The sequence below is a fragment of the Heliconius melpomene genome, chromosome 9 (assembly GCF_056956725.1).
Source record: "Heliconius melpomene rosina isolate 202511_hmr_F chromosome 9, ASM5695672v1, whole genome shotgun sequence".
Taxonomy (NCBI): Eukaryota; Metazoa; Arthropoda; class Insecta; order Lepidoptera; family Nymphalidae; genus Heliconius; species Heliconius melpomene.
Genome location: NC_140397.1, coordinates 8940941 through 8963433, shown reverse-complemented (window position 1 = coordinate 8963433; position 22493 = coordinate 8940941). Strand labels below are relative to the sequence as shown.

Sequence of the window (22493 nt, the reverse complement as noted above, 5' to 3'; positions counted from 1 at the left end):
ATCAGTCGCAGAGTGTTAAATTCCTTGACATAAAATAGAACATAAAAGTCAAGGAGTCGCTTTATTGACATTATGTTGGCAAGTTTAGTAAATTGACAAAAAAAACAACATATATTCTTAAAAAAAAATTACCTATCATACAATTTAATATTAATGGGATGCGCCTTAGTCACATACGGTCGTTTTACCCCGATGCGAGGAGGCTATCGTTGCGGATAAGCGTGCAACTGTAAATGGTTGTGGCTTCGTTTTTTACTGGGGAACTCAACGATTGAATATATTTACTCCCTTGTTCTGGCAATGAACGAAGTGTCTTAACAAACGTGTCCTAGGTTCCCTCTGCCACTGCTATAAATATATTTAGTCTTATAATATTCTAAATAGTCATTCCTTGGGCTACAATGTATATCCATTGTGCATAGAAAAATAGGTCAGACCTAACCTAACCTATCAGAAAAAAATGATGAAAACAACTATCAAAATTATTATATCCACTTCATGCGTGTTCTAGTCCAGACCAACCAATATTCGTGGCAAATATTGGCCTAATGATGAAATATTGGTATTTAATTGTTTAATACTGATTTTATAAAGCATACTGACACTTTTTGGCACTGTTGTAGTCCTTCATCTAGAGTATAATTGATCGAAGCGAACCAGGCATAGTTCGTTTGAGTACCGGAGTCTGACCGTTCGTTTGAAGTAAATTGTCGTTACTTTAGAAAATTTTAACGCTAGACTCTTGGTCGGTTTGCAAGAGGTGTGGGTAGTATTTAATATGTATCTTCTATTATTAGTAAAGGCAATTATGTCATTGAATGTAAATATAATCACGCTTTATTCCACACATAGCAGGGTATGAAGAGGAAACCTAGTGTTGACTTGCTGACTCTCAGAAACGGGGTCTTTCCGAATTTCGGAGGTAATACACGTTAAGTTTTTAAGTTAACATGTTAAGTTTGAGTATAAATAATTTATTTCTTAATGGGAATCGAACTCAAGCCGTCGAGTTTACCGTTGCATGCTTGTGCCGCTGCGCCACGAGTGGCCTCATCTTGTTATTTTTAACAATCTGGAACTTCATCTTACCATTATATTAATAAAAGTATTTCTTCGGGATTAAATAAAACAAATGAAAATAAAATCAACATATGTATGTATCGTTTACTGGCAGACGTTTGACCCACTTTGACTGAATGCATACGTTAACATATAACGTTACATCATATTGTATATTGTAATAAATAAATTGTATAATGTTATATTAACCATGATTTACTCTAACATACTGCACTGGAAAGGTAACAGACACATGTGCCGCGCATACACTTCTTACACGCGACTTTACTTTTATATTATATATTAGTAAGTTGAGTGCAGAACTCAACGACGCACTTTGTTTAATTACCAGAGTGAAGAAATGTAATACCAACGTTACTTGAACGCCCTCTAGGATGGTACAATATTATTCAGCCTTAAAATAAAGTAACGTGTAAAAAGGTTTTATTATTATTTTTTAATAAGTTGCTACTTTATTGCTTCTTGGCGGCCTCCTCGGCTGCGAGGCGTTTCTTCATTGAATCCGGCATTTCTGGTGGTGGAGGTCGGGGCATTCTCAGCGATACCTTGAAAAATAAAAGAATATATATTAAAAAATATTCACTTTTGCTATTATAGTAACATAATAATTAAATTATTATCATGTATATAAAACATTGTCTACAAGTATATTCAGTAGGAACAATTGGTTAAATTAATAATCATTTAGCAACCACATTTATATCAAATGCTGACGCATACAGAGGTCAAAGCTGAGCTTTACATTTGTGTGAATGTGTGTACTATCACGTCACTTAACAACCAGCCTACACTTCTTATTGGTAACAACGTCATAGTTATATGAATAGAAGCAATAAACAAAAAGGAAGGAAAAAAATACTGGACACAACGTCGTTCTTGATGAGGACACATCAGACAGAGTAAACATTATGAGAATGCAACGTGTGGCGTGAGAAAATTAATATATTATTATTTTTATTAGATTTTTTTTAATAATCTCTAATAGTAAAAAAGTTTTTCAAAGTAGTTTTATAATAACTCAAAACTCAGCTCAAGCCTTGCAAATTGAACATTATTGTTAAGCTTAGTGAAAAACATTTATATTGATTTTTTTTTAATAATTACCTTAACAGCGTCATAGATGACCATTGCAGGGCGGTGGCTGACTTTAGTGATAAATATAAAATTAGGTAGGTTCATTATAACAAAGGAGTATGTGTTATATAGTGACCTTTCATTATAAAATAACACACACGGTTAATTTGTACGCAGAATAGGAATGAGGTAGACCTCTCTTATAACAGCGACACCTTTTTGTAGCTCTAAGGCTGGCTAAAACCAGTTCATTTCTACAAAATATTCTCAAGTAGATAAATTCTTTTCTTGTTTATTGCCGAATGCTAAGAAAGAGTTATGTTTTAGTGCATATCTTGTATGTATGTATGTAATATCCTTTATTACCTCATGCCTCCAGAACTGCTAAACTGATTTACATAGAGTATCATTAGATTCAGTTTAGCAGCCCAAGTGTGAGCTCAAATAAGTGACGTTAAAAAAAATCATGGCGGCTGTGGGACACCATTGGACTTAGTGAAAAAAAAAAAATTGGTTTTAAATACCACAATATGGGTATCAAATTCAAGAGCTCCGTATGAGAATTTCAAAAAAGTATATCACGATTATCATTATCATAATGAATCCTAACAAAAAAGTGAAAATCAAAAGATATTTAAAAAAACAAACTGCAACTGCATAAAACTAAAAAGACAATAAACAAGTCCAATAGTTTATTATGAGGATTAACAGTCCGGACCTATAAGTATTTCTTCAGTCAATAAAATGTTTACCAGGAACTGCATAACTTAAAGAGGTCCCGCCTGTTACTCTTGATCCATTTTAATTTTTTAAATATCTTTTTATTAGATCATTTTTTTACATGCAATCTTATTGAATATTTGCTGTTATGGTCATGAATAATCTCTTTAATTTTAATGTTTCCTCAGTACAGTATATGGCATTGAGGTTATTGAAGAACTGAACCGAGTTTTGTTTTTTAATGTTACATACCATAACAGTCAGGATATCCATTCTCCATTTTCTGCTGATTTCGGGATGCGTTGCATGTTGAGCAACACCATGGGGTTGTGGATTTGAACCTTATTCTTGAATGGGGTTCCAATCCTCAACCAGCCGTATTTATTGTCACATACTTGTGTTCCCTCGGGGCATGACTGGCCTCGAGTGTCATACTATTATTTAAAATTATTAACCATAAAAAAATTGTCTTTTTAGACTAAGTTCAGCCGGTCTTGTCTACACATACTATGGAGAAGATATTATTAAACTATTAGCTAAAGACAAACAATTGTCTTTAATTAATTTTTAACAATTGTGTAGTCCGGTACTTTTCCTGATTTAATGAAATATGGTAAAATAGGGCCGCTTTACAAAAGTGGAGATAGAACTGACCCCGGAAATTACAGACCGATCTCTATTTTGCCGTCTCTAAATAAAATATTTGAAAAAATAATATTTGACCAGCTCACAATTTTCTTAAATATTAATAACAATTGTTTCCATAGTGAGCAATATGGTTTCACCAAAGGTAGGTCCACTACGGATGCGGGTGCTGCACTCCTAAAGCACATTTATGACGCATGGGAGAAGTCACAGAATGCTATTGGAGTGTTTTGTGATTTATCCAAAGCCTTTGATTGTGTAGACCATGAAACTCTGTTATTAAAACTATATCATTATGGTATACAGGATACTGCTCTTGATCCTTATTGCCTCATATCTAAACCGAAGAATCCAGAAGGTTAGTATAAATAATGTAAAATCATCTGGATCTCCTCTAAAGATGGGCGTTCCACAAGGATCTATACTTGGTCCCCTTTTATTTCTTCTTTATATTAACGATCTGCCTTTTTATGTTTAGAACATATGTGATATTGTACTTTTCGCGGATGATACCTCTTTAATATTTAAAGTTGACAGAAATAAAATAAACTATGACGAAGTGAATAGTGCATTATCGCATATTCTTCGTTGGTTTGATGTTAATAATCTAATGTTAAATGCAAAAAAAACGAAATGCATCGAGTTTGTTTTACCAAATGTTAAAAAACATAATTTTAATCTAATAATTAAAGGAGAACCTCTTAATGTGTCGGAATCAGCTATTTTCTTAGGTGTTACTATAGATTCCAAACTCCAGTGGAACGCTCATCTGAAGCACTTGCAGATAAACTCAGCTCTGCCGCGTTCGCAATTAAGAAAGTAAGACAAATGACGGACTAGTCTACTTAAGCTACTTTCATAGTATTTTATATTATGGAATGCTGCTATGGGGCAGTGCTTCAGATATCAATTCAATATTTATTCTCCAAAAAAGAGCCGTGAGATATATTTATAATCTAAGAGCTCGAGATTCTCTGCGAGATGTTTTCAAAGATGCAGGTATTATTACAGTTGCTTCCCAATTTATATACTATAATATTCTCTTTGTCCGACAAAATATACATTGTCATAGAAAAAATAGCGACAGTCATAAGATAGGAACGAGAAATAAAGATAAGATTGTTACTCCAAGTTTTCGCCTCCAAAAAGTTAATAAATCTTTTATGGGGCTGAGTATACGTGTATATAATAAAATTCCGCAGTGTATTCTTAGTTTGCCACTACCAAAATATAAATATCTGTAAAAAAATTCTAACAAGTAAAGCTTATTACACTGTTCAAGAATATTTAGAGGATAAGCATGTATGGAATTAATGTCTATTGAATGTCAAGCAGGACAGCTGCCAGTTAATGTAATAGTAAAATATACCATTTACTTTGAAAAGAGCAACTGTTGAATTTCTTGTCGGCTCTTCTCAGCAGAACTGCCTTCCGAACCGGTGGTAGCTTTTTGTTAACATGTACATTCGACGATTCAAAAGTGCTTTTATAGTTTATTTGGATAAAGAATATTTTGAATTTTGAATTTGAATAAAGGAATTTAAATGTTTTAATTAATAAATATTGTTGGTTGGTTAAAAGAGCTGCTGTAATTAACACTGAGTAAATACCTATATATGTTTTCGAATATTGTTGGTGTGTTATATAAGTTTCTAGTTATTTAAACTTAGTTGATAGTTATTTTGATTTTTAATATATAAGATTGTATTTGTTACATTAGTGTTGTATAGTTTTATTTTCATATTTCACTTCTGAAACCTAACTATATATTAATTAGCGGGTGGTATAATGCTAGGTATTATATTATCTGTTACATTACTGTTATCACATTAGCAAGCCGTCCAAGTCCTTTGGGTACTAAGTTGCTCCACACCCCAGCCGTGATGCGCCTAAAGCGATGACATTAAGTGAGGCTAAGTACCGTTGGTGTAGTTGAGGCGATGGCCTCCAAAACCCAATCGCCATTAATAATGCAGCTTAGCTGATTGTATATATTATCGAATGCAGAAACAGACAAAAAAAAACACAAAATAAATTTGGTGACACAAATAAATACATATTTAAATAGTACATTTATTAAGCGAGTAAGCTCTGCACTGCCATGTCCCGAGCCCCCTCGTAGGAGCTGTTCCCTCCTATGAAGCCGGTGCTGTGACAAAAAACGCAGCCGTCGATCCCCGACACCTTACTCAGCTGTTCATCACGCAGACCACACCACTCACTTTTTAGAGGTGTCCTGCAAAATTATTTTTTGATTAAATATAAATACATCTATCACCCTATCTTCAAGATATTACCAGTTGAGTGCCGGAGCTCAGCGCCGCGCTTTGTCTTGTCAACAAGGCGAGGCGTTACACTCATATTAAAACTAGTACTAGAGCTAAAGTTAATTAAATTATAATTCTTACCGTAAAACAAAACTGGTAGGACTAATGGGAACACCTTGAACCCTCCATGATTTATCTTCAAACAATATGTATTTAATTTCATTTTGTATTCCTAGAACTTCCTCAATATCAAACAAATGCTCCTTCCACGGCAGTCCTCCACATTCAAACTTTAAAATTTTACCAGATTCATGAATAGAAAATCTTTTTTCTACAGCCGATTGCACATGGTTCCGGGCCGGCAACCAGACTGATATAAAGTAGTCTACAGTATGAAGAAATTCTTCGCTAACTACTGACATAGCTTTTTGAAAAAGAACATCAATGTCTATAGTCTTTTTAGAGTTCCAAGTGGGATTTAACCTCTGTACTCTAGAACTGAGGTGTGTGCGGATCTTGTATTTTGGTTCTTCATCAGTCATGGGGACTCCATTATCAATAGCATCTATCTCTTCAACTAAGTGTTCATAAACTTTTTTGTAAACTATGTTTAAGTGTTGAGAAGACAATTGTTTGTCTTTAGCTAATAGTTTAATAATATCTTCTCCATAGTATGTGTAGACAAGACCGGCTGAACTTAGTCTAAAAAGATAATTTTTTTATGGTTAATAATTTTAAATAATAGTATGACACTCGAGGCCAGTCATGCCCCGAGGGAACACAAGTATGTGACAATAAATACGGCTGGTTGAGGATTCGAACCCCATTCAAGAATAAGGTTCAAATCCACAACCCCATGGTGTTGCTCAACATGCAACGCATCCCGAAATCAGCAGAAAATGGAGAATGGATATCCTGACTGTTATGGTATGTAGCATTAAAAAACAAAACTCGGTTCAGTTCTTCAATAACCTCAATGTCATATACTGTACTGAGGAAACATTAAAATTAAAGAGATTATTCATTACCATAACAGCAAATATTCAATAAGATTGCATGTAAAAAAATGATCTAATAAAAAGATATTTAAAAAATCAAAATGGATCAGGAGTAACAGACGGGACCTCTTTAAATTATGCAGTTCCTGGTAAACATTTTATTGACTAAAGAAATACTTATAGGTCCGGACTGTTAATCCTCATAATAAACTATTGGACTTGTTTATTGTCTTTTTAGTTTTATGCAGTTGCAGTTTGTTTTTTTAAATATCTTTTGATTTTCACTTTTTTGTTAGGATTCATTATGATAATGATAATCGTGATATACTTTTTTGAAATTCTCATACTGAGCTCTTGAATTTGATACCCATATTGTGGTATTTAAAACCAAATTTTTTTTTTCACTAAGTCCAATGGTGTCCCACAGCTGCCATGATTTTTTTTAACATCACTTATTTGAGCTCACACTTGGGCTGCTAAACTGAATCTAATGATACTCTATGTAAATCAGTTTAGCAGTTCTGGAGGCATGAGGTAATAAAGGATATTACATACATACATACAAGATATGCACTAAAACATAACTCTTTCTTAGCATTCGGCAATAAACAAGAAAAGAATTTATCTACTTGAGAATATTTTGTAGAAATGAACTGGTTTTAGCCAGCCTTAGAGCTACAAAAAGGTGTCGCTGTTATAGGAGAGGTCTACCTCATTCCTATTCTGCGTACAAATTAACCGTGTGTGTTATTTTATAATGAAAGGTCACTATATAACACATACTCCTTTGTTATAATGAACCTACCTAATTTTATATTTATCACCAAAGTCAGGGCGCAGTGAGCTCAAAGTTTCAGTGAAACTTCGCTGATGGTGATCATAAAGTTTCTTCTCATGATTAAAATCACCTCCTACATCGACGACTATGTCGCACTCATTGAGTTTATCCATATTCCTTGTTCTAATAATCTCGGCATCTCTGTACTGTGGCAGGAGTTTGAGCATAAAACAAGCAAGCACCTCATCACAGTGAAATGTGCCATCGTGTGTTCCGATCTGAAAAGAGAAACGAGATATTCTTGATTATCAATTGAGATTTCATATACAATTAGTCTATTCATGTTGTAGATTTAACCTCAAATAAACCTTAATATCTTACGACTGCAATTGCACTAGTAGCTTACGTTTTTATAATCGTTTCAGTTTTGATATAATATATTTGATATTACACTAACCTTCATAATTTTATATATGGTAGATATAGGTCGACTAAATAGATTAAATTTATTATGACGAGAAATGCTATGACTAACTGTATATATATGAAAAATTTTACTAAGCATTACCTAAAATATTTGAACAATAAGTAATCTTCTTCCCACACACGTTTTAAGTAACAAGGTTATAATTTTGTGGTAGGATTTTAAGTAATCTTTTTTAGCATTATTTATTTTTTCGTTTATAAGTTTTTAATGGCGCCCTCACTGCGCGAACTGCCGAGTGCCGACCACAGAATACATTTACTCAACCACAGAATATGCTCAACTACCAACTACCAGTCACTTTAACAGATAAAAAATAGTTACATGAATGCACCTACTTCTTTGTAAATTGCTAAAATGTACTTAGCGATTATTATGTTAAGATAATAATATAAAAAAATAGTTATTAATAGTTTTATTCAATGGAAATAAATTAAATAAATGGATATAAAATCAATATATTCAGGAGTTTCTGTCAAAATAAAAAAAAATATTGAATAGTTAAAATAATTCAATATTTTTACTTCCACTAGCTAACAGTTATAAAAGAAAAAAATAATATTTTGTTGAGAATCGATTTTAAATACATAATATGCTATTTAAATATCAATTCATCATATCATTTCTTTAAAAACGTGTTAAGAGGGCGCCGCTAGCAACGATCTCTACAAATTTAAAATACCATAATATCATATTACTATATTCAAACTGAAGTTCGCCTGTCTTATTCGTTTATGTTAATTTAAATTAAGTGCAATGTATATTTATATTTGTTTAATACGATACGACGATACGACGTTAGATAAAATATTATTAGAATAGTTTTGTTTTTCCCATAGATGGCACTACATACCTGATATTCTTATCTTATCCTTATGCTTATAAAATATAATTGAACACTTGTTGTCGTTTGTCTTATTTTTTTTCTTCAATTATATTTTATAATTACATAATTTACATAATTACAAACGACGGGCGTCGATACTGCGCGACTAGTTATTTTAGCTATTATATATTACCATAGCATTCTTCTTGCATTTTATGGATTGCTACTATGAGGCAGTGTCGTTGATATAAATACAATATTTGTTCTTTAATAAAGGATCTTGAGTTCTTTTTATAATTCCTAAATTGGAGATTCTCTGCGAGCTGTTTTTAAAGATGTATGTGAGGTATACTTATAACGTCTATACGTATATTTATGTGCTATTATGGTTCAATTTTAAGATATTCATTTGCTATGTACACCCCTTCCCATTTCATTATTCATTATATTCTCTCCTCTACCCAAAAGTTGCTGCCTCGTTCATTTAACGATAAGGCCGCCTTTTGTATATAGTAAAATACTCTTTATTGTATACCAGAAATAACATCACAAAATTGGAAGAAACATAAAATTAGTACAAAAGGCGGCCTTATCGCTAAATGAATTATATATAAAGTAAAGTAAGTATATATATATAAATTAATATCATATATATATAATATCAATATTCTGTTTGTCCGTCAGCAAATTCAATTCAGCAAATTATATTACAAACAAACTTACGATATGAACGAAAACAAACTTGAACGCCTAGTTGGCGCCCCGAAAAAGTTAATACTTTAAGCTGTGACACAAGCCGACCGCAAACCGAGGTTCGAGTCCCGCAGAGGACGCCCCTACAGTCGTCGAGACTACCTACTCCTACCTACTTCCTCACAGGCAGCGCCACTTAGTTCTTGCATTTCTTCAGGGACCGAGTATCCTCTTAAATCAAATCTTTGGGTTTATCAAATCTTATGCACAGTGTGCTCACACACAGCTGACTTCGATACATGCCCATTCTTGATATCGGAGATGTGTTCCTTCACCGTAACATCGATGCTTCTCTTTGTTTGACCGACGTATGATAAGCCACCAGCACATTGTAAAGGGGTCCCTTGTCGTATCGACCCGGAAACACTTCCGCAAGTAGGCCATCTTAATATAGGTACATTTCCTCTTGCAATTGGAATATTTCCACTGTATTCAAAATGTTGTTGCGATTTAAATATCTAATACATACTCACCGCGTTCATCGAATTGTGCCCTATTCCTATCCGGGCATCACTTGCTTACAAGGATGTCACACGACACACCGGCGGAGACAGAGGCGATAACTGTAAATACACACTCGTAACGAAGTGCGTGTAAGTTTAAGTTAAAACCGAAAACGGACTCGAAAATGACTTTCTCACAGGTATGTTATAACAAGGCGATCGCTAATTGATTTGCGATGGACAGCATTCTGTTCCGTATAGGGCAAGGCGGTCCACGGTCCTCTCGCTGTATGACCTCAGGTATACACCGCGAGTTGGGTTCCAGCTTCTTGTGAACCGATTTTGGGAATCATTACATATAAAGTCTTGAGAACATTCAGTACTCTTAGGATTTATCTAGGTTATCCTTTACATAAATATCTGTAAGCGCATTAATAAGAAAATTCAATGATATTGCGTTTTTATGTCCCTACATTTGATTAGATATAAAAAAAAGATAATTCATCAATTACCTAAACCAAGTTTTATTTTACTTAAATAATTAGGTCATGTATTTAGTATAATATCTTCTCATACCGTTCGGGGCTTTCAGCAGACAAGACGGAACGGACACCGCTCGTCCTGGTCGCTATTACAATAGCTTTACAACACTGTCACGTCAGATTTATACGTGATGTTAGAGTTGGTTGTGTGCGGATAGTGTACGAGTATACGTGTCATATTATAAGGTAAATAGGAATACGTAGATTTTTCATTCCAAATTCCTACTCCTACACACCAAATTCACTTTTTGCATTTCTTTTACACATCAAATTAACATACTTACTTCAAATTATTCATATTTCACTCCGAATCCGCCGTTTTACAGTTCAAATTCGTACATTTTTCACCTCAAATTGATCACCATGTACTGTTCAAAAAAATACGAATTTAAATAATATAGGCAAAAAGTGCGATTGCGAAATCGACTGGTTATGGCTTCGATGCCCACTCGAGGGCGTTATCGTAAGAGCGGGTTGTAAGTTCGATCGCTACTCGGGGAAATTAATTTTTTTTTTAAATAAACGTTTATTTCTTCGTTTCTCTGGTGTCGTCTCTTGATTAATTTCTTTACGTATGGGTTTGAAATATTTTACCTTATCTGCTGTTTCTGTAAAATGAGCGCCGACGCTTCCAGCCTGTATATTAAGTAATAGGCCCACTCGTAGCGCAGGGGCACAAAGTGTGACCGTAAAATCGACTGGTTGCGGATTTCATCCCCACTCGAGGACATGAAATATTTATTTAAATTTATATTTATATAAATTCATTTAGCGATATATTTCAAATAGCGATAGTCATACGATAGAAACGAGAAATAAAGATAAGCTTGTTACACCAAGTTTTCGCCTCCAGAAAGTTAATAAATCCTTTATGGGTCTGAGTATACGTGTATATAATAAAATTCCGCAGTGTATTCTTAATTTGCCACTTTCAAAATTTAAAATATCTGTAAAAAAATTCTAACAAGTAAAGCTTATTACACTGTTCAAGAATATTTAGAGGATAAGCATGTATGGAATTAATGTCTATTGAATGTCAGGCAGGATAGCTGCCAACAAATGTAATAGTAAAATATACCATTGACTTTGAAAAGAGCAACTGTTGAGTTTCTTGCCGGCTCTTCTCAGCAGAACTGCCTTCCGAACCGGTGGTAGCTTTTTGTTGACATGTACATTCGACGATTCAAAAGTGCTTATAAAGTTTATTTAAATAAAGAATATTTTGAATTTGAATTTGAATTTGAATTTATTTCTTCGCTCTGCAAATTCAATTCATTTCAAAGCGTAGTGTTGAGTCCCCCCACTCAACATGCAATGCCTGCAGAAATCGGCGGAACACGGGGAATAGAATGTCTAGATAGACACTCTGTTCCCCGTGTCGATTCGCTCTATCTACCTTGCCGCATGCGGTATATTAGAGAGTGCTAAGTTGTTAGAACTAAAGTAAACAGTGCTATAAAAATTGGTAAATAGATTAGAATGAAAACTTTTAGCCTAACAGGAAATAAGTAGAATATTTGCAAACTTGTACTATAAATATAGAAATTAGGTTTTAAATACATTAAGTATTCAATTAGTAAGTATAACGTTTACAGGAAATAAGTAGGCAATCCAAAAACAGAAAAAAATAAATTTAATATCTTTTAAGTTTCCATATTCTTCGATTAGAATTTAGTTTTGATTGCATTACCATATTGTCTTTACTTATACTTTTAAGAACCTTTAGAAAACTGTTAAATTGACTTTCATCTCAGCCGCCGTCTCCGTCACCACGACGTGTCCTGGTGCAGTGCACACCGGTGTCGGTGTCGGTGTCGAGGTCGGTGTCGGGGGCTGCTCTACAGTGTCGGGCCGCGCGGCCGGCGCCGGCCGTCAGCGCCGTCAGTACCGCGCGAGCACCGGCCCGGGACGGTCACGTAATGTCTCTCTCGCATACGCACGTCGCTATCGGGAAAAGTGTAACGCACCACTAAATATTATACCACTGTAATCATTACATTATTTGTCAACTTTATATATTTGCTTGTAAGCGGACGGAGTCCCCCTTCCGTCGGTGACCTCGTCGGGGAAAAGTGCATGAAAATCTGGCTCTTACTTAAGATTTCAGAGCACGCGGTCGAAAAGTTCGCCAAAAAAGTTTTGCACGGCGACATGTCACATGGCGACAGTACTCTCACGGTACTCTCAGGGTCCTCTCAGGGTACTCTCAGGGCTCCCCGAATGCAGCTCGAGACTCTACTTTCCGATTGATCGCTAATTAAGCTGATTGTGCATTTTATCTCGTTACAAATGATTTAGTAATATAATTAGAATTATATAATAGTTGGTGGTGCGGCGTGAGTGAGTGTGTGTGAGTTTCAGATCAGGGAAATGTTATTAATATGAATGTGCCGAGATAGAGTGGTGGGTTAGAGTTACGAACCGCAGTGATCCGATACAAGAAAGTGAGACCGTGCGAGCTCGTGGTCGCGGTCAGCCAGCGCGGCCGGGAACAGCTCCTCGCCACCTCCACGGACTGCGGCAGCCCCCAGCGGACGCTCGGACATACAAGTTAGTTTGTTAGAGGCATTCCGTTATAATATATCCGCGAATGCTAATTTACGTCATTAAATATAGTATTATGTCGTTAGACACGCGCGTCGAAATTCGAATTATTTTGAAGATATTTTCGATTTAAAATTAGTATCTAAATGATATCGACGTTTAGCGGCAAGCGCGGCGAGCGAAGTGAGAGTCGTGAATTGAGAACTTAATAACATTTGCCTCGTTGAGTTGTTGTCACCGAGGTGCACGAGAGCACTCGCTACCTTGCCCGACTTGACGTTCAAACAATCGGTAGTTCTGAGTCAAACAGGTGACGTGACAATTAACTTTTAGAGAATAATATTTTTACTACATTCAATACGTTAGTAGACTAAAAAATGTAAGCATTTAAATAATTTAATACATAAATATGTTATAAATGAAATCAGCTTCACGCCGTATTCCGCACACAGGAGGATAGGCAGAGGGAATCTAGTGTTAAGACACTCCGTTCCCCACTTTCTGTCTAATTCTGGAGGCATTACGTGTTGAGTGGCAAAATTCAACGCCGCGTTTTGCCTCGATACCAGAGCGAAGAAATGGAAATGTAAACGTAAATAAATATTAACTTTCCTCGAGTGGGGATCGAACCCACAACCGTCGCGTTACAGTCACACCCACGTGCCGTTGCCGTTACCTACATAAGTGATATTTGCGATGTTCGAGCGTGGCGGGTCACCGATGTGGAGTGACCTCCGCGCCAGTGCGAAGTGCACCTCGTCACCTCGTCACCTCGTCACCTCGTCACCTCGTCACCTCGTCACATCGTCACCTCGTCACCTGCGTACACGTGAGTGGCGAGATAAGTTGTCGTATCTGTTGTTGTAGCGTTATCTCGTATCAGTAGTGCTAGTTTTTTAATCCTAAATATTGAATATAATTGTGAATGAGTCAATTCTTTCTGTCAAATATATATTTTTCATTATTAAGTGTTGACAAATAAATAATTTCAATAGTAAAAATAGTAAGTATACATTAGGCTCGTGGAGTATTGTAGCAGAGCAGCTACGACCGCAACGTGCTATCAAACGAGGGTCGTGACTGATGATGATCATACTTGGACATTAATCGTTTGAGCTTGGTGATTTTATTTTTTTTTGTTATTTTATTGAAGCCAGCCAAAAAGGTTTGACTTTGCAACATTTCCGAGTTACTAAACATTTACGTATTTTATTAGAAGTGAGATTATAATATAAGACTTATTCAATTGAGGGTGGACAAAGGTAGTACGCGAGACTGGCGCGGGCGTCTGTCAGTTCATTGTCAACAGTTGATTGTTAAAGTGGGTGACACCCGTCAGTGAGGTGTCTATTGAACACGTACGTACTACGTGTCGCGCAGGACGTCGACGTCCACAGCCTCAGTTGACAACATTCATCTGCTAACGCATACTCTAAATTATATTTACAGCGCATAAGTTGTTCCTTCAGACAGCAGGCCACGCCAGGGTGCGCGTGCGCGTGCGCACTGGTACGGCGAAAATGTTTCATTAACAGTGCCTTTTTAGGAGCTTCCAAGTTCGAGTTCTTGTCGAAACAACTTGATAATATTTGGAATTGATTGAGATTTTTCACTTTTTATTCGCAAACGACAAAAAAATACTAGCTCGTCTACCTGTCGTCGTCTGTATAATAATGCATCTCTCATGCATTCTTGTCACTTGTACTATATATGTCTGTAGTATAATATTATATAATTATTAAATAAGTACCTGTTCATTAAGGGGGGTGGGGCATGAACTCTGGGGCACAGAAACAAGAGCTCATACGTGCGTGACCCACGGGTGGGTTTTCATTCGCCGAACTAATATTATTTATTTTATATTATTTCTATACGTAATGTAACAAATTACCCTAATTTTGCATTTGCACGTACACAGTGAACGTGTCCAATAAGAATATCGACGAATCGAATAAGAATTCTTTCAAAAAGTAAATAATACTACAATAAAATTATTATTAATTAAATAAACTGTATGTACTAATTAGTTAAAATGAACTAATTAGTTAAATATGTACTAATTAGTCAAAATTAACAAATAAAGTAAAGTAGAGTAAAATTTTGGCCCCGCATTAGTTTTGGGAAGCGAATACTGAAAATATGAAACTGAAACGTTTTCTAGGCTGAGGTGACTAGCTCCGGTAAGTAGGTCTCTTTTTAAAGTGAAACGTCCCCGTCGTGTGGCGTGACAAACACAAACACACTGCACAATACTCGACGCCGCACTATACTGTAACTCGTCCGACACCAATCTCCAGTGACGTGACTACAGTGACGTCTTAAGCAACGTCTATATAAACAACTAACGGCAAGGTTATTACGGGCCGCGTGCTGCCGCATATTCACCTGGAATGTTATATGAAATACGTATTAGTACGTAATGAGTGTTTTCTTTAATTAATTCTCGATATTGCATATTTATTGTGTGGCGCGAGCAGAACCTTCAGCGACTTCAGCGAATCGAGTTACAAAAAGTTATTTTGAACGTTTATTAGGAAATTACAAGTATGTCAATATTTCCTCGTAGCTTCGCGCGCCTGGTTCCTGCGTGGATTGAGTCTGCTGAACTTGATTCTCTAATACTAATTCGAACACTTCTATATTTTTAACTTAACTTAAGAAACAATAATGGAAATGGTGGTCCGCTTGCCGCGGACGGGCCGTCGCCACTGACGCAAGGTCAACGGCGAAACGGACTCTGTGATATATATTAAGGAAGGAAAGACAATTAGTTATATTCAATGTAATACATTAATGTCTCTCTAGCACTGCCTCTGGTGTGTTCGATCCCCACTCTCGACTAATTATTATATTTCAATTATTTTCGTTTCACCCTGAATTGCGGCCCTCACTTCCTTTAACGCAAAATGTCTCAAAACGTCGGCGGCAAGTGTAGAATGGCACTAGGTTCGTTCTGACTGTGTAAACGTGATGAGTGCAAATCCTCCCAATACTAGTGTCGCTCGGCGTGGTCGCTCGTCGGTGCTCGTTTGAATAACAAAACTGGTTACTCGCGTCTATTCGTGCCTATTTTTTCCGGTCAGATAAATTAGTCGAGCGCAGAGCCTAGTTTTTTGCGTAGGCCACTTCAAGTTTAGATGAAACTTACCTTTGTAGCGTGACTGTGCTCGCGAGCTGTGACTAATACTTAATAGAGTTCATTTCTTTAATACTAACATATTGTCTGTCACGTGCGCTGCGAGATCTCTTCATTTTTGGATTTATACTCATTCTGTAAAGAAAACATTTTTGTCAACATTATTAATGAATAGAATGAAGTCCTATAGTCAGTGTGAAAGGACAAAAATGTACTGTGCACTCGTATTGTGCACTCGTACTGTGCACTCGTACTGTGCACTCGTACTGTGCACACGTACTGTGCACACGTACTGTGCACCGTGGACTGTGATTACGGAAGTTTATATGACATACAATCATATTTGAGTAGGTACGTACCGAGAATCATTTTTTTATTTGTAAACGTGTTAATTTGTATTTATATAAGAATACTCATTCACAAGTACGTCGCACTCTCGCAACCGTGCATCATGAATATGAAAAAGTATTTTTATTATGTCAGTGTTTATTACGTGAAGACCACGCCTGCCACTGACGCCGGTGACGCCAGTGACGCCGGTGACGCCAGTGACGCCAGTGACGCCGGTGTCCGTCTGCATAATGCAGTGCAGTGTGTAATAGCGTGTAACACAATATAAGCGAGGCGCGCGTCTCCTGAAGCGCGTGAAACAATGACCTCGGCGAAAATTTTCGTAAACTTATAAATAAACCTGACGACGAGACTACACTCCCACGAGCGCGGCGCAGCGCTCGAACGACGATGTTCAGGTGGTATCTCAGCTCGAGGTCTCTACCTCAACCTACTTGTATGAGATGTGAAGAGGAATTAAAACATCAACTTTGGTTGATCGACTCTTGGTTGTTTACTATCGACGTAGCTGTGCTTTCAACTGCCGAGTAATTAGCATGTAATGCTATAAGTCACCTCCGTCTTCCGTAATCGACATCAGTTACGATGTGAACAAAGACGAACAGTTCGGGTTCATTGACCTGCCAATGGAAATTTGAAAGGTTTAATTCCGCAAAAAAATACAAACAGGTGGAACACCTGTCATTAGTTAGTGCTAAATCACGATGAAACGTACTCTACTTTAATTGCATATCGTTGAGAATACTGGCTCTTAGACGAACTGCCTGTGAGCCTACATTAGCCATTCTAAGAACAGCAGAGAATCGCTTATGTTAAAGAATAATTGGTGAAATAATATGACTTAAAAATAAAAATAAATAAAAAGAGCCTTTATTTTCTCTGATCTGTTTACAAAATTTTTGTTTTACTTATAACTAAAAAATTTTACATTTTAAATATTAAATATTTTTTTCTATAAGATTAACTAAAATTGCACAATATGTTTTTTTAAATTTTATTTTAGTGTTTTCCTTACCTCAACTAGTATTAGCTACCAGGTCAGGCTGTCCTCAAGTTCCCTCCTCTTGTGCCGGTCTAGTGCTGTCAGTCCCCACCCCTTTGACAGGTCGTCTTCCCACCTCTTAATCTGCTTCCCTTCTCCATCTTTTTCCATCTCTTGGATACCATTCTAAGATTTCTTTGTCCACTTCCCTGCTTGTGATCTCATCACGTGGCCAGTCCATTTCCATTTCAGAGTTCGTGTTTTTGCTTTGACATCTGATACTTTGGTAATGCTCCTGATTATTATTGCTTTGCATTTATCTTTCAATCTCAGGCCCATCATACTTCTTTCCAGGAATGGGAATACTCCTAGCATACATAGGTATTATATTGTTTACGCTGTTTGCTCACCGCTGTAGTTTTATGTTTATTGAGAGTCCAGTAGTAGAGTACCACCGCGGGGCCCTCACTTCATCACTTCAGAGTACCCTCGACTAACTAAGCTATAAGATCGTTGTTGTATTTTAGTCTCCCGTGACCATTAAAGTTTCGGTAAATGTCAACGTTATCGTCAATTACAGAATATGTCATATACAAGTATTTTAAGAGTTGCAAACAAACACCCGTCGGTCAGGCGCAGTCATTAAAGGCCACACGCGTCATCCGTCGTCCTCCGTCCCGCAACTGATGTACCGTGTGTTTCCGTGACGGCAGGCATTTAGGCATTTGTCGAATTGTTCCGCGAACCGATTGAGCGTCTTTGCAGCAAGTACCGGCCTCCTCTTCTTCCTCCTCCTCCTCCTCCTCGCGGCGAGCTCCGACCGTCACTTATGTTGGTTAACATTAAATCCTAATGACCATAAAACTTTTTATAAGTATAAAATTTAATAATTTACAAAAAAATAATAAAAATAATATTTCTGTTGACTTACTATGTATAATGAAAACCAAGAATAGTAGGTACTGTTTCAGTCATTAGAAAAAAAATAAGTTTGCGTTTTACAACACTGATAATAGCGAAGCGTCAGGGGGCGCGGGGCGAGGCGGGAGGGATCACTGCACGTTATCACTCACTTCGCTTCTTTTAATTACCGATCGGCAGATCAAAGGTTTGGCATAAATTGAATGTGCATAGTATTTATTTATAAAACATAAATAAAGTGAACGAGCTGCAGTTTGTCTTGTCAGTATGTCTATATCTATCAACCCTCCTAAGCAGCCACGCAGTGCTGGCACTTTCTTACAATTTGCATAATTATGCAAAATGATTGTATGTATAAATTATGTCATCAATCTATTGGCAAATGCAGCATAATAAAAGAATTATAAGTGGTATGCGGGCGAAGCCGCGAGTGGCCCGCTAGTTATTTATAAAAGGTCACATTTACAATCTGAAATTGATATAGTTAACGTGATAATATACAGCTAATGTAATAATTAAAGTATACATTGACTTTGAAAAAAGCAACTGTTGAGTTTCTTGCCGGCTCTTCTCAGCAGAACTGCCTTCCGAACCGGTGGTAGCTTTTTGTTGACATGTACATTCGACGATTCAAAAGTGCTCGTTAATAGTCTAATTGAATAAAGTTAAAGAATATTTTGAATTTGAATTTATAAATAAGAATTGTGAAACCTACTTCGTAACGAGGATGCAGGGAAACCCAAACAATGGCCCGATCGTAGTGTAAGTAATTTTGACAAGCAAATTTGTTAAGAAATAAAGTAAAAAATTAGAAGAGGTGAAATTTTGCTCAGTTTTATAATAAAAATGTACATGTTACGTAGCTATCAATAAATGTATCCATTAAGTGACCAACTTATCAAAAAGTAACTGTCTATAACAAATTTAAACTTCTCTAAAACGCAAAGCAGGGCGGAGAGGCGCCGGCCGGTCTGCTTTCTTGGGAAGTTTTATAACATCAACGAAGTAATAAACAAGCAGCTTTCAACATCTTAAAAGCCCTTTACATAAATTATAGGGACATTTTCCGATAAAAATCAGTTATCTGTTCAAGTTATAAAAGGCGGAGTGTTCAATCTATTCAAATTTCGCGGTTAACATTGGTTTAAATTAGTTCCATTAGCATACATACCTGCGTCGGCGCCGCTCTCCGCTTCTGCTACAACTGCGGCTCAGCTACATGCTACTGTTTTGCATTTAAGTACTTGTTGTTTCGAATGAAAGTATTTCTACAGCAGACTTTAAGTTGATGGCTTCATTAAATAATTCAGTATTTATAATAGAGAATATAATGTATGACGTCCGCAAGTCATTTCCGATCACATACGATATCGCCCGGTGTCAGCTCTCTCCACAGCCCACACTAATAAACTACTACTGGTATTGATTGACGCACTCTTTTTCAACCAGAACTATTACGGTGTTAAAGTATGTAATATTTACACCTGGTTCGCTTGCGGTCAGTAGGTTCTAATTACGAAGGCAGTAGCGGGTGCAGGCGGTGATGGTGACGGACAGATGTCGGCGGGTGTGGACGACCGCCGTCAGTGCGCTTTGGGTCCGCAATGAGGCTAATTGATTATGCTATCGCAGGTGAACACTTCTTAAAGAAAAATATAACATGACATGGTCTTACAAATGTAATATCTGTTAACGAATTACTTCGAAGCAACTTTCCCAGTCGACATTCCCAATAATTACACGTGGTTATAGCAAGAAATACGATTAAATATATCCAATTAGTGGCCAAGTACAAGTCCAGCTAGGGCTCGCCACTCGGCGTCACATCATTTTGAAATAAATCCTGAGGAATGTCGGCACCTGAACTATTCGTATATTATGTACAAGTAATTATTATAAGTTCAAAATTAATTACTTAATTATATTATCATCCGACTGCGTCGTGTCAAATAAACATAAATATCTCTATCGCTTGCATTTTTTCAGTTCTCGATAAAGTGATAATATTACTTCTACAAATTTCTTCGCAATTTATAATATTTGAGGAATAACAATAACAAATATTATTTTTGTGCTCTCTATCTCAGAGGCTAGGTACGATTGGGTCGCTTTGTTGTCCGTCTGTCTGTCAAGGCCACTTATCTTGAGATCTCGCGAAGTCAACGCAACAAAATAATACGAGCACTCATACATCTTTTTTTAGTTCATTTCATACAAAATGAATGCTTACACTAAAAGTTGGTACAGAATCCTCGTTGGGCGAATCCGACTCGCACTTGGTTGATCTTTTGTTTTATTATAAACCGGCCGTATGGCGCATTTACCTACTAATGAATAATTTCCATACGTAATGAAGTTTTTAACAATTGTTACTTAGAAGTCAAACACCTGTTGCTTAATTAATACATCTAACCCAAATTACAAATAACATTTATGTTGTCGGCTAGTACAGTATTAGTAGTTACATAAATGAAAGATTAAAATATTTACAAGTTTTAAATTTTATTGTAATATTAGTCTATTATTTATAATTGTTTAAGTTTTGTTTCCGTATGTACCTACTTATATACCAAATGGGGCCTATTGTTGTAATAAATAAATAGAATGTAATGATTACGAGGAAGATAGAGCTCCGATATCAGTGAAAGTACTCGGTAAGATTAGCACACTAGCAACATTGTTTAATTGTGTGTGTGTGTGTGTGTGTGTGTGTGTGTGTGTGAATGTGTGTAATATATTGTTCTTTCGCTCTCTTACTTCTTTTTCGTTGTTCTTTTTCTCGTAGACTGTCACATCCAATATTCCATCCATATCAGTGTATTGATTGATATAACCAGATACTGGACCGGCACGGAGCTCTGCGCCGCGCTGGAGGCGGCAGTCACAGTGTCGCATCATTAAACCGCCATTATTATATTTTGAATGTTAAGTTGGATAACAAGTCATATAGTTTTGGCAACATATTTTATCGCACCTAGTGTCCAAATAGAGTCCGTAGATAGCTATTATTTACGTTATCTCCGCGCACCGCGCACTCTTAGCGCATGTGGCACTGATTTGTCGGTGATAAGATAGTGATGGCGGATTACTTATCTACTCCCGTCTGTCATCTACTCCATCTGGGGGGACGTAGGCATAGAGCCGAGCGACCACCACAGTGACCGCCGCCAGGTGGAGAACAGAGAGATGTAGTGATATAACACGTGGAGCGTGGAGCGTACTGCGTACGAGGTGAGCAGCAGCGTGAAAGGGGGACGCCGGAAACGAAAATTGAATTGAATGATTATGTGGGTTAACTAAACGACGCTATTCGGTTACGGGATGGCGAAATTTAGCACTATTTAGTGCGTCGACCTTCCGACTGCCGTAACTAACACTCGCAGCTCTCGTGACACTGAGGGTCTCGGGACACTCCCACGCATTCTAGTGTCATTAATGTGAACAATATTTACAATACCTGTTTGATCTTTTATTATATTCTTAATTATGAGACTGACCTACGGCAAGAAGTGTACAATTATTATCTGTAAATAAGAAACTGGTGTTTACACTTAAGCTCTTCATAACGAAGCTTTTGTTCCGCTGCATTGCGTCACCGCCGTGCTGTGTGTGCTGTGTGTGCTGTGCGGAGTGCGGAGTGCTGGGGGAGGGCGCGAGGAGGCAGGTCCGCGATATCGATGTCGTAAGATGACTTCACATGGACATAAGTTTATCATTACCCTCTGACCTGCGGAGATAGTCATCGCCCTCACATTGTGCGCTATCTGCTGGAACATCTCCTGCAATTGTGTACTTGCTTGTGTAGTACCGACGTCGCCCCCCGCCTCACTCCCCCCGGAGCGCCCTGTAAGGCGTGCATTAGTTGTGATAAGGGACAGCATTGTTTATGTTTCGCAACGACAGCTCTCTTGTAATGTCGAGATTACATCTCTTAAACGACTTTGATTTT

General features: G+C 36.9%; 1 protein-coding gene across 3 annotated transcripts; it reads right to left on the bottom strand.

Annotated features, from left to right (window-relative positions):
- Positions 1–1150: 1150 nt before the first annotated feature.
- LOC146536494 (MYG1 exonuclease) lies at positions 1151–8313 on the bottom strand. 3 transcript variants are annotated; one of them, XR_014878235.1, is made up of 5 exons: positions 8131–8313; positions 7590–7840; positions 5928–6488; positions 2185–5755; positions 1151–1625 (listed from the first exon to the last, which is right to left on the bottom strand). XR_014878235.1 is itself a non-coding variant. In XM_085189753.1 (5 exons), exons 1-4 carry the CDS (start codon positions 8125–8127, stop codon positions 5596–5598), a joined length of 1080 nt encoding a protein of 359 aa, XP_085045879.1. In that variant the 5' UTR covers positions 8128–8312; the 3' UTR covers positions 1151–1625; positions 5591–5595. The 3 variants fall into 3 exon arrangements, 1 of the variants encoding a protein (XP_085045879.1); XR_014878234.1 differs by having other exon boundaries at positions 8020–8312; XM_085189753.1 differs by having other exon boundaries at positions 5591–5755; positions 8020–8312.
- Between the last annotated feature and the right edge of the window lie 14180 nt (positions 8314–22493).